The sequence below is a fragment of the Symphalangus syndactylus genome, chromosome 6, assembly GCF_028878055.3.
Source record: "Symphalangus syndactylus isolate Jambi chromosome 6, NHGRI_mSymSyn1-v2.1_pri, whole genome shotgun sequence".
Classification (NCBI taxonomy): domain Eukaryota; kingdom Metazoa; phylum Chordata; class Mammalia; order Primates; family Hylobatidae; genus Symphalangus; species Symphalangus syndactylus.
Genome location: NC_072428.2, coordinates 70,194,780 through 70,208,462, shown reverse-complemented (window position 1 = coordinate 70,208,462; position 13,683 = coordinate 70,194,780). Strand labels below are relative to the sequence as shown.

Genomic DNA, 13,683 nt, shown 5'->3' with positions numbered 1-13,683 from the left:
GGCTTATTTACTATCACAATATAACAAATCATTCAATGAATATGAACTGGGCATAAATTCTACAGCCTCAGAAATCAAGGAAATTTTTTATCAGGAAAATGAGAGGCGCATTTTATGTGTACTACAATTTAAGTGCCCATCCATTCTCAGGAAAGAGGATAAATTGTTTTTCCCTTAGTTTCTCATTTTATGAACATTAAATATATGCTGTCATGTTTTTTAGTAGGTGACAGCTCACTTAAAATACTACAGAAATTGCTTAGTAAATAAAGAATTCACCAGTCATTAAGTTTTATTCATTCCAGCCATTTTACAAACCCAAACATAGGAGTAAACACCAAATTTTTGTTTTCTATCCAATTTTCACAATGTTCCTTTTTTTTTCTTTTCAGTTTTTGGAGACAGGTCTTGCTGTGTCTCCCAGGCTAGAGTGCAGTGATATGGTGATGGCTCACTGCAGCCTTGACCTTCCAGGATCTATGAAAGGATCTATGGATCCTCACATGTCAGCCTCCTGAGTAAACGGGACCACAGGCTCAGACCACCATGCCTGGCTAATTTTTATATCTTTTGTAGAGGCAGGGTTTTGCCATGTTGCTCACGCTAATCAAACTCCTGGGCTCAAGCGATCAGCCCACCTTGGCCTCCCAAAGTGCTGTGACTACAGGAGTGATCTACTGTGCCTGGCCAAAATGTTAATTTTTAGTTTTGAAAATAAACAAATCATACAATTACTGGACCTGGAAGTAGTTATTATGGTGAAGTGGTTTGTTTTTATGGATTGTTATATTTTTATTGGAATTGTTCTGTTCCTAAAAGTTGTTTAGAGTCTCTGTTATCCAGTATTTTCTACTTGATTTTACTATGTAACGTGGAAGAAAATAACAATTATGAGGGATTTTCTTGGTAACAATTTATTAATCAATGTCAAAAATGTGACATAATGTACTGAATGGCTAAGAAGGCATATGTCGGTTTGCCAAATGAGCCTAGTGTTAATGGACTAAGTAATTTCAAAGGAAGCAAAAGGACAAGGGTTTTGTGCCATTATCGTTATTATCAGGAACATTCTTAAGCACTCATTTTCTTGATACACTTGCTAATCATTTTATGTATTTGCTTGTTGTTTTTCCCTGATCCATAGTCTTGGTCTTCGGCCAAGCCATCTTCTATTTAAGAACAGAGAAGACTCACTACATGGCTGTTTTATATTGCTTTAAAGGCTCATATATTGCATGGCATTGATTTTATTTGCTCGGGTCTTTAGATTTGAACTTCATGAAACATAAAAGAAAATCTCCTGGTTTTTTTTTGGGGGGGGGGTTCTTGGTCTTGGATAAAATGGCCTGTTTTTTCTTGAATATACGTCTAAGATGTATTCAGTTTGTGCAGAAACCAGGAACTGAATTAGTATGGAGCTGAGTCTTGCTCAGTTTGAGGTGTTTCTTTTGGTGAAAGCCAACATTGTTTAAAAAATGCATTTGATGTGACAAATGAAAATATAACATTTTTCTTAAAAGGTGGATTGTAGAAAGCTTAGTAGCAATAATGTGTTTACCCAAATGTCTCTGTTATTTGCCTTCACTTTCTTTGAAACTGTTTTTTTTTTTCCCACTCTTTCATTTTTTGTTATAGTTTAGCCTCTGTGGCAATAAAAGAGAATTTATATTTTATAAGAAATCCAGTTCTAGGCATTGATTCATTGATGTATTTAGGGGCCAAGAAATCTGTCTGTAGTTCTTTCAAAAACTGCTTTTGATTTTTTTAAATAGTGTGTTTAACAAATAAGAAGCAAGATAATGAGTATCACAGAAATAGACTTTTATCACTCTGCTCCCCCTGGAAATAAAAGGATCCATTAAATAATCTTCCTTTGTGTAATACTGCATTGTCTACCTTCAGACCTTACAGTATTTAAAAGTACCAGGTGTTAAGGCATGCAGATGGCATATGACCCTGCTAAGCTTTCTCTTATCCTGTAATCCTTAGGCAAGAAGAAAGTAAAAGGAGGGAGGGGAGAGAAGGGAGTACTGTATATTCTCAGGAGAGAATAAGGCAGTATGATGGCAGTGGAAAGAACCCTGGACTGTGAGTGTTTTTGTCTTGTTTTTGTCTTAATTCTTTAAGTATCTTTGCCTTTTTCTAGCCATGTGGCCTTGACACAATCAGCCAGCTGGTTGGTTTTTAGTTTCCTTGTCTACAACATACCAAATTGAGGGAGTTGTTTCCTAATTTCTCAGTTCATTATTGCTGTAAAATGGTATAATAATTTTGAAAGAAATAAATTCTAAGATACAGATAATTCAATTCCACATAATGTGTGAATGATAGTAGATAAATTTTGGTATAGTTCAGAAAATATTACGGGAATACTGTGGAGAATACATGACAAGTAGAGGACTTTTATGTTGCTTATTTTGTTTTCCTATTAGTGTTCTTATTCATTGATTAGCTCTGGTTGTACATACATCTCATCTTCTGAAAATTACATGTATGGGTTTAGGGATTTTTTTTCCCCTTATGTAAGACAGTATAAAATTCTGTTTTTTATATTACTTTGACATGGCCTTAATATTTGCAAAAAAGATAGTTTTATGTAACCAGAGCATGCAACTGATAGGGTTTTTTCTTCTGGAATTGTAAATCATTTTATTTTCTTCTAGAATTATAAATCATTTTCATTTGAATCCTAGAATCTTATGACACAAGATTTGCCTACATATGTAATATATATGGGCAAATATATATGTGTGTATATATATATATGTGTGTATGTAAACATATATATACACACATACAGAGAGAGAGAAAGAGAGAGAGAGAGAGAGACAGAGTCTCACTCTGTCACCTAGCCTGGTGTGCAGTAGCATAATCATAGCTCACTGCAGCCTCAAAATCCTGGGCTTGAGCAATCCTCTTGCCTCAGCTTCCCAAGTAGCGAGGACTACAGGTGTACAGCACCACATCTGGCTAATTTTTTAAACTTTGTTGAAGAGCCAGGGTCTTGCTGTGTGGCTCAGGCTGGTCTCAAATCCCTGGCTTCAAGCTTTCAAATATTGGGAATGTAGCCATGAGCCACCACACCTGGCCTGCCTATGTCTTTAATAAGTTGCAACTTGATATCCTGGTTTATGTAAAGTAGTACTAATTTGAGTGCCTCTCATGTTTATTTGAAAGCAATAGTTTAAATAGCAACTGTTGTTACTATTATAAATATTGTTACTATTGAGTTACCATGTATTACTATGTATTACCATGTATTATTATTGAGTTACCATGGTAATAAAGGACATTCGCTTGATTTAAACAAACTTTTCAGTAGGGAGATGTATGCTCCATACCTTTCCAGTTGGTATGGATGTACTCTAAGTGTGCCCTTTAATTCTTCTTTTTAGAAGGAATTTGTTTTTCTAAGATTAATATGCATATTTCTAAGGAAAATAAACACCAAATTTTGACAAACCATTAATTTCTTTAAATCCCTAGAAATAATGTGCTTCTTTCCCTTTTTAAATAATTTTGTAATTACATTCTAAATTATTTTCAAGTAGCTATAATGGCATTGAAGTTCTTTTGTTGTCCTGGCATTTTTTGTGTGTGTTTAATAAACAGAACTGCCTTGGTGATAATAATTTTTTTTATTCACAGTATGTGACAAATAATAGGTACTCAATAAAAGTTTGTTAGATGAGTGAAAAAGTGAATAAAACATGATTTAACTGATGAAGTTCTGATTATCCAAAATACTGATTTTACTTTCAATTCTAAGTTTTCTATCATTATAGATTATTGATACATATGTAACAGAGCAAAAATATTCAACTTATCTAGTACCATGGCTCAAAAGGACTTCCTTTGTTGATTTGTTTTATTATTTATAAAACCTCTCTGCTTCTTTTGCTTTTTATTACCAGCATATACAGGCTAAGTTGACTGTTCTCTTCCAAACTCTCAGAGCATACCTTTAGCACTTATTTACTTGTAGTGTTTGTATCTTTTGATAAAGAATTTAGAATGTGATTACAAAATTATTTAAAAAGGGAAAGAAGCACATTATTTAGACCTCTTCTCTGCTAGACCTTTAGCCCATGAAGAACCTCACTTGGTGCCTGACTTACAGTGCATGCTCAGAAATGTTACTGAGAAATTACTTATTTTAGATGTTCAAATTTTGTGTCTATATATTTAAATAGTAATTCCTACATGTTGTGAGAAAACTCATTTGTACCTTCTATTTCAAGCAACATGTGTGTGTGTGTGTGTTTGTGTATATTGTGTGTCTGCATTGGTGTGGTGTTTTCCTTGGAAGTTGGAGGAGGGGATAATACTCCAAGATCTGTAATATGGGGAGTATGAATGACAACTACTCTTGAAAATATGTTCATGTGTGGTAGTGTGCACATCCATGCCCTACATCTACTCTTTAAATATATATATATGTGTATATATATATATATATACACACACACACACACACATACACACACACGTATAGATAGATGATTGATAGATTACTTTTAGATAAGTACTAAAAACTAAAATTCAAACAAATCTAAAAGTTAAAAATTCAAACAAGACATAGATAAAATAAAAAGCTATTATATATGATCAGGAGCCAACAGGCAATACTTAACTGATAGAGTCAAGGTGGGCATGATCAAGATACTGGACAGCATGGCTGGAAGAGTAATCAAAATGGATTGACAGTGACCGCCTGCACATGCCATAGAGGTGTTATTTATGTAACATCTGGAAGGTTCTGGAAAAAGAGAAATTATTTATTGCTGATCTTTATTCTACTTAAACACATGCACATGCATCACACCCCATAGTGGCCGAGAACTTGGTAGAAGTTCTCAGTACAAAGTGGAGATCCATGAAGCACCTCTGTTTCAGGTTGGATTAGCTAGAAGCTGTGTGTGTGTGTGATGTAAAATGCTTATTAGGGATCAATACCCATGACAGGAAAGAGAACAAAGAGGGTTTGGGTGAAGGAAGAGTTTGAAACAAGGCAGGTTCAACAAAGCCCAGCCAAATTGATGGGAAGATCTACAGCAAATATTGCCCATCAGAGTTGCCTGTGTAGTGCTGAAATATCCTTGCCTTGTTCAGTCACTGGATGTGAGCTGCTCTGTGAGAGGTATTTGCTTTGCATCTGAGGCCGACCCTGATGGAACTGACAGCTGGAGATTGCCTGCCAACTGTACTCTCCACAGCTGGGCAACAAGTTCTTCACTGAAGAGGCACTTGGGGGATACTTCTCTGTATCAACTACATGACCCCTAGCTTGTTTTCTTATTAATATTTAATTAAAAATAAAATCTCATGTGAATATGAAATACAGCAGGATGCTAGGACAGCAGGCATAAACCAGAATAGTCCCAGTCAAACAAAGACATGTGGCCCCACTCCCTTTCAGTGACTTTAATAAGATTTCTTTTCATTCCTTAAGCAAATATTCTTTTCTGTTTTGCTTTGTTTCAATAGTTTTTTGGGTACAGGTAGTTTTTGGTTACATGTATAAATTCTTTAATAGTGATTTTTGAGATTTTAGTGCACCCATCACCCAACCCAAGCAATGTACACTGTACCCAATATGTAGTTTTTTATCCCTCTCCCCACTTCCAACATTCCCCCTCCAGAGTTCTCAAGGTTCATTATATCTTTATTATGTTTTTGAGTCCTCAAAGGTTAGCTTAGCTCTCACTTATAAGTAAGAACACAGGATATTTAGTTTTCCATTCCTGAGTTACTTCACTTACAATAATGGCCTCCAGCTCCATCCAAGTTGCTGCAAAAGACATTATTTTGTTCCTTTTTATGGCTGAGTAGTATTCCATGTTGTATATATACCACATTTTCTTTATCTACTTGTTAGTCGACGGGCACTTAGGTTGATTCTCTATCTTTATTGTTGTGAATTGTGCTGCTGTAAACATGCATGTGCACGTGTCTTTTTCATGTAATGACTTCTTTTCCTTTGAGTAGATACCTAGTAGTGAGATTGCTGGATTGAATGGTTGTTTTACCTTTAGTTCTTTAAGGAATCTCCATGTATTGTCCATAATCATTATGCTAATTTACATTCCCACCAGCAGTGTAAAAGTGTTCCCTTTTTACCACATCCACACCATCATCTATTGTTTTTAGACTTTTTAATTATGGCCATTCTTGCAGTAGTAAGGTAGCATCTCATTGTGATTTTAATTTGCATTTCCCTGATGATTAGTGATGTTGACCACTTTTTCATGTTTGTTAGCTGTCGTATGTCTTCTTTTGAGAAATGTCTACTCATGTCCTTTGTCCACTTTTTGTTGGGATTATTTGTTTTTTTCTTGCTGATTTGTTTTAATTCCTTGTAGATTCTGGAAACTAGTCCTTTGTCAGATGCAAAGTTTGAGAATATAAGCAAATACTTTTTAAGCAACTCAAAGTTAAAAGGTGGCTTAAAGATCACTGAACTCATCTGACTCAGTTGTGAGTTCAGAAAAGGAATTAAGAATAGAGGCAGACTTAGGTCAAGAACTCAAGCTCTCTGACAACCAGTTGAGTGTTGTTTCTTTTATTTTTTCTTTTTCCAAGAGAATTTCTTTTCTGCTTTATTTAGGTATAATTGACAAGTAAAATTATGTATTTTCAGGGAGTACATATCTCTGGTATACATATGCATTGTGAAGTGATTACCACACTCAAGCTAATTAACGTATTTATCACCTCTAATAGTTACCTTTGTTGTGTGTGGTAAGAATACTTAAGATCTACTTGGCAACAGTGTCTTTTCTCTTATGACCTGTTGCTGCTAAATACTGCACTCTCTGATAATATTTCCTGCATTAAGAAGTAATCCTCAGGCTATATTGCCAAAAAATGTGAAATAATATCAATATTATGGTGCATTCATCTTATTGACCCTTTTTGGGGTATGAGGTACTGTCTGATTCCTTGCAATATAACTTCCAATACTATTAATAGGTTACAATATACTAGGTGTTTTTAAAACTAAGGTAAAGACTTTAATAGAGTCTTAATCTTTAATGTCCCTTAAGGATTTCATTTTGATGCCATTTAAAAAAAATTAAAACCGGCAAATTAGTATAATGTGAGCGTTAAGAGAAAGATAAAAAAAAATTTAACCTATTAATAAAAATGCAAAGAACTTCTGTTCAAGTACCTTTTGTTTAGGGAAATACTGTCTCCCTTAGAAATATTTTATATGACTTTTTTTATTGCCCTGAAAAATCTAATACTCAAAACAGTTAAAATATTCATTTTTATAGAGGATGTTATAGAAAGGCAGTTAGGGAAGGGGGATTACCTGAAGGAAAACAATGATTTGGAATTGGCAAAACCTGTCTGGGTCCCTCTAGCAAACAGTAGCTTCTTAGGTTGCTGTTAAAAAAACTAATTATGCGACAGTGATCACATCTCTAGATGCAAAGGATCTTTAGGTTATACAAGAATAGCATTAATCATTGTTACTTTTGCTTTTTATATATTTTTTTCTTTCTTTTCTTTCTTTTTTTTGTAGTGGTAAGAGGTTTTATTTTCTTCTCATCCCAGGAATAGGTTTGCATACTGCTAAGTTGCAGTGAGCTGAGATCATGCCACTGCACTCCATCCAGGGTGACAGAGCAAGACTCCAATCTCAAAAAAAAAAAAAAAAAAAAAAAAATCTACTGCTTTTTATTGTTATGTAAAGCCTTATTGCATTTGGTATATTCTGCATATTGGGATGGATTACAGATTGGTCATTTTCTGCAAAGGAGAAAATGAAACATGTTGGTCACAAAAAGATGTAGAAAAAGTTTCAATTAGAATTGGAAAGAATATTTTAATTTTCTCATCTTTGTTTTCAAATAATTAAGTATATTGTGTCACAGTTGATTAACCAGAGATTGCAAATTAATGTAATTGTGTGCAGTATGTCATCCAGGTCTAAGAGCCTCATAATCTTTTTGTTGATTGAATGGGAGAAAGAAAGAGTGGGTGAAAGTCTATAAAAGCTTGTGTTAATTAAGATATATCTCCTACTGGTAGAAAATCATGTTCAGACATTATAACATCGTTAGTCAGCTCATCACAGTATCGCTTCCCAGAAAATCCTGGTTTTTTTTTTTTTTTTTTTCCAATGGCTTTAATGAATTTCTTCTAAGAAGTCCTGTGAAAGGACTGAGCTGTAGTATTTGGATAACTGTGCCATTTTCTTAAGAAACAGTTTGAGCCTGCTGAGAAAGTAGATCATCTGGTTTGACATTTTGCTGCAAAAGAAGTAGCATTAATATATCTTTTTTTTTTACTTAACAAATAAAACATCAAATTATTTTGGCCTTTTCCTCATAATCAAATAGACAATAGGATGCTAATTAAACAACTGATAGGCAAAAATCTGTGAGACTAAAGGACTAAATAACTATAAATAATTTTTCCATTTACTTGAACTTTTCTAAGGATAATTGTTATCATTTATCTATTTTTATAAAGAAATAAATGAATAATCAGTATGCCTTTATAAGATAAAATTAATTGTTCACATTTAAGAATTTATTAATGATAAAAATAAAATTTTTTAAAAGACATGCTTTTAAAGTTCTGTGTTTTCTGTTTATATATGAACCCTTCCTTTTCTTTACTTTTCTTTCCTTTTCTTTTCTTTTCTTTTTTTTTTTTTTTTTGAGATTAAGTTACGCTTTTCTTGCCCAGGCTGGAGTGTAATGGCAGGATCTCAGCTCACTGTAACCTCCGCCTCCTGGGTTCAAGTGATTCTCCTGCCTCAGCCTCCTGAGTAGCTGGGATTACAGGCACCCACCACTACACCCAACTAATTTTTTGTGTCTTTAGTAGAGACAGGGTTTCACCATGTTGATCAGGCTGGTCTCAAACTCCTGACCTCAGGTGATCCACACGCCTCAGCCTCCCAAAGTGCTGGGATTATGGTTGTGAGCCACCATGCCCTGCCTATGAACTCTTTTTGACAACCACGATAGCTATTCAAGATATGTTTGCTTGGTATTCTTTGTATTTATGATAATCTGATTAAAGGATATTCCAAATATAGGAACATTAGTTATAGATTTCCTTATAGCTTTATAAGTGATGTCTTTTATGCTGCTTTTGCTCTGTGTGTGTGTGTGTGTGTATATGCACACACACGTGTGCATCTGTGTATGTGTTTTTAGTCCTGTCAATATGTCTTCTGCAGAGATTCTTTTCTCTGAAATTATTGTCATATGTCCTTTATGGTTATGTAAAAAGAGAAAAACTTATTGCTGCGAAAAGGATGTATTATATTACAGTTGTGTGCACTAAGAATTTCGATTTTTGCTTGCTTTTACAAGTGTGGGAGAAATTCACTAAACTTTAATTTATACTATTACCTTTCAAGGAATATCATAACACATATAGCTGTTTGATTTAACAGTTCTTTACTTGATATGTAAAGTTTTTGTTTGCTGTTGGGTTTTGGCTTGATTTTTCAAGACTCATTTTAGGAAAAGGCTAAGTGGGAAAAAAATTGAAAAGATAGAGTATTACACGTTACTCACTTAATGAGTACTCCATTAACTGGCAAGTAGACTGAAAACCAAGGGTTATTTATCATCAGAAAGTTTACTAGTCATTTGATTGAAAGAAATGTTAATTTTATAAATTAAAAAGAGTAATATCAGCCCAAATATCAGCCAATAATATAATATTTAAAAATATGAACTAATATTAAAGAGTATAATTAGAGAAAAACAGAATTTTTTTTGGATTTCTAGACTTCAGAGTGTAAGCACATCTGTGTTTGCATCTCATTAGTTCCTCCTCACCTATATTGTAAGAAATGTCAGAATTTTGAGAGAAAAAAAAACCAGTAGAAGCCAGTTACGTATCTCTGATTCAGTATGTTTTAATAAATATGAAGATAAAATATACATTCTGCTTCTCAGGAAGCAGTGGCCACTTTGTGACTGCCATATTCCAAATAATTTAACATTTAGCTATTCATAAACTAGGAAATGGCAATTGTCATCAAGTGTGTATTTTCATCATTTTGTGGAAATGCTCACCTTCAGTGAGCTATGGATTTACTGCAGCTGGGGAGTGTTAGCTTTGTATACTATCTAAGCCTGACTGTGTGACTGTGTCAAGACAGGAGTATGGGTCCACTTGCTGTTCATGGTTGATATATGACCGTTTGGTCTCTGCTGGGAGTTATTATGATTAACCTTAACAAACAGTTTTCTCTGTCCAGTAAAAATAGATGTTGGAAATATTTCTTCAAGAAATATTTATCCAGTGCCTTAATTATATATTAGATAATGTTCTGTATCTTGGTGGAACAATTCTCATCTACTAGAAGAAGAAAGAGGGATAGAGAGATAAATACATATAATAATAAAACATAGTGTGATAAATTCTGTGAAGGTGGAAGCACAAGGCGTACTGGGAGTATATAGTAGTTCCAGCCTATTCCAAACTGGGCAGGAAGAGAGAACAAAAAAGTAATGGAGGGATCAAGGATGCCTTTCCATAGGTATGACTTTAGAGGTTATGCATACCTATTCCTGAAAATGTGCATACTCTATGCCATGCAGATAGCTATGCAGTGTAAGTATTTCCAAGGTAACATCTAGGATTTTTTCCTTTGTCTTTCTTTTTTTCCCTTTTCTTTCTCCCTTCCTCTTCCCCTCCCCTTCCTATTTTCTCTCTTTTCTTCATTATGAATTCATATACACTGAAGTTTACTAAATCAATTCTTAGCTCATGATATGCAGTCATTATTGGTCTTTTCCTGGTCATCATTCACTCATTCATTTATTCATTTTTGATATTACAATTAATACATATGAAACACCAACAATTACTTACATTTGCCCTTTTGCTTCTCTCCTATTTCATCCCCCTACCTTTCCTAAAAGATAATCATTATTCTGAATTTTGCATGTCCTTTCTTTTTAATTGGTTTGCTTTATTTCACATATATCATACTTAAATAATACATTGCTTAGTTTTTTTAACTCAATAAAAATTATGTTCTGTTATATGTTATCTGCTATTTTGTTTCGCTCAACATTATATTAATATGATTCATTATGTTTTTATTTGTAACTGAAATCATTCAGTTTCACTTCAGTTAGTAGTTCATTTTGTGAATAAGCACAAATGTCCATTCTCTCATGTCAATGAGCAACTGAGCTGCTTCCATTTATGTTGTTCTATGAGTGGTGCTACTGTGAACATTCTCATACTTGCTGTCTAAGACACATGTGAAAGTTTCTGCAGGGTGTGTCCCTGAGAATGGAAATATTGGGCCACAGACTGTGCAAAGGTAAAACTTAAATGATAATGCCAAATTGTCTTCAAAAGCTATTGTACCAATTTGGACTCCCACCAGCAGTGTATAAGAGCTTAGGTTGATCAACATCCTCTCCAACACTTGGTCTTGGGAGACTAATTTCTGTCAATTGACAGCTACGTGATGTAAATGCTACTTAATGGTGTCTGGTTTTGATTCACATTGCACGGGTTACTAATGAGACTGTGCATCTGTTAGTATGTTTATTGGTCATGTATGTGTTCCCTAACCTTTCAATGATGAGATTTGATCATAAAGATATGTCACCATTAAGGAAAAAAGATATGTATTTTTATATTTATATATGAGAAATATGTATATGTAGAAATGTATATATTATAAATATTTATAGGATAAATATAACTTTCAGATATTAATCCAGGCTTAATTTTATATATTTAAAATAAATATATATATGAAAATATATTATTTATATATTTATACCTATTTACCCTTAATGGCTACATATGTATTTATGATTAAAATATTATAATCCATCCATATATATATATATATACACACACACATACGTACATACACTATATGTATATTAGTAATACATAAAATGGTGGGTAAATTTCCAATAAAGGATGAATATACAGTCAAAATGGCTAACAAAATAAACCAATAGGAAATACTTCCATTTTGAAATTATTTTCTTGACTTTTATCTTTTCACAGCTTGATGTTTATTTTTCTTTTGACAGAACGATTTCGAGATTTACTACTGCCTCCATCTAGTCAAGACTCCGAAATTCTGCCGTTCATTCAATCTAGAAATTATCCCAAGTAAGCAAAAGGAGTTCACTGTGTTTTGATTAGGCAATGGGCATAGTGCTGGGAGAGATTTGGGCAGGCAAAAACAAAATGTAAACTTTCTTAAGATTTCTGAAAATCCTGAATAACTTACTCTAACTAACTAAGACATCTTCTGCAATATAATTTCTCAGGCTCCTTGCAGCTGGGTCATAGAAGAAATACTTACTTTTAATTGCAACCCAGCTTTGACTGAGGAGCTGCTGCACAGTGCAGACAACATGCTGTGTGCATCTGTGTCTGGTTCTTTTTGCTTGATGCCGTATCAATAGGGACAGTATTTTGTCAGTGATACCTCATCTGGTTTTCTATTTACTGTCCTTTAAATGCAAGGATTCATTTATATTGTAGCAAGTCATTTTGAAAATAGCCACAGGCGAGATATGATTTTTAACAATCTCTATATATTCTTATTTATCATATTGAAAACTGGGGAAGTGAAATCTTCTGAAGCTTTGTTATATGAAGCAGATCTTTCCTTCTCATAGATGCCCCAAGCATATGTCCTTGTTGAAGGAATATGCCTTCATCTTCCTGAAGGTTAAGGAAATACCAGGACTCTTACAACACATCTCCTTCCCTAAAGACTGATGCATGCTGAATCTTGATCATTCCTGTGGCATCTTGGGGCCTCCCCTATGAGTGTTTAACTCTCTTTAATAGTGTGCAACAGGCTAAAGAATAAATAAACTAATATCTGAAATAGAAAAGGAAGGCCATCAACTTAAAGGAATAGAATTTGGTTTATACATATTTCATCTAATCAATATGCTAAATTCTTTGATCGCTTTGAGAGTTTTTTCAAGTATTCATAAACTTTGCTTTCTGGGGAAATTATTTTCCCTCTAATACTTAGCTTTGATAATACTCACTTAATTATGATCACAAAAATAAATGTAGAATCCTAATTATATTGCTTGTGTATTGTTTCAAATTTTAATCCAGGCTTAATTTTTAGCAATAAACTTGCAATCCCCTGATAGCACACACAAAGACATACATGTGCCTATACAGCCTTGAATGCATACTTTGCTCTCTATGTACATGTTGGCCAGGAGCATGAATGTGCCCAAACGGATTGGTGCACGCCTATTTGTATTTTTACTTACAGTGGCTGTTGGCAGAGGCTGATGATGCCTGCTTTTCTGCCTCTTAGGCTTACAGTTTGCCTAATGCCTTTGCTTGAAGAGGGTAGTCACAGTAGTTTGTCAGTTGGTTGTCTATTTGCAGCTACAGGAATACCTCAGAGATATTGTGGGTTTGATTCTAGGCCACTGCAATAAAGTCAATACTGCAATAAAGCCAATACTGCAATAAAGCTGTCACACTTTTTTTTTTAGTTTCTCGGTGCATATAAAAGTAACTTTAACAGTATTCTGTAGTCTTTTAAGTGTGCAGTAGCCTAGATATATCTAGAAATACTATGTACATCCCTTAATAAAAATATACTTTATTGTTAAAAATGCTAACAATCATCTCAGCCTTCAGCAAGTCATAAACTTTTCACTGGTAGAGGATCTTTCCTCGATG

At 33.9% G+C, this 13,683-nt stretch overlaps 1 protein-coding gene across 4 annotated transcripts in view; it reads left to right on the top strand.

Moving 5' to 3' along the window:
• The window catches only part of NOX4 (NADPH oxidase 4), a 169,657-nt gene that overhangs the window by 128,070 nt on the left and 27,904 nt on the right, over positions 1-13,683 (top strand). For all 4 annotated transcript variants that reach the window (XM_055283211.2, XM_055283208.2, XM_063642020.1 and 1 more), the window contains one exon: positions 12,045-12,126. In XM_055283211.2, the coding sequence (XP_055139186.1) occupies positions 12,045-12,126 (82 nt within the window). The remainder of the gene's footprint in view (positions 1-12,044; positions 12,127-13,683) is intronic.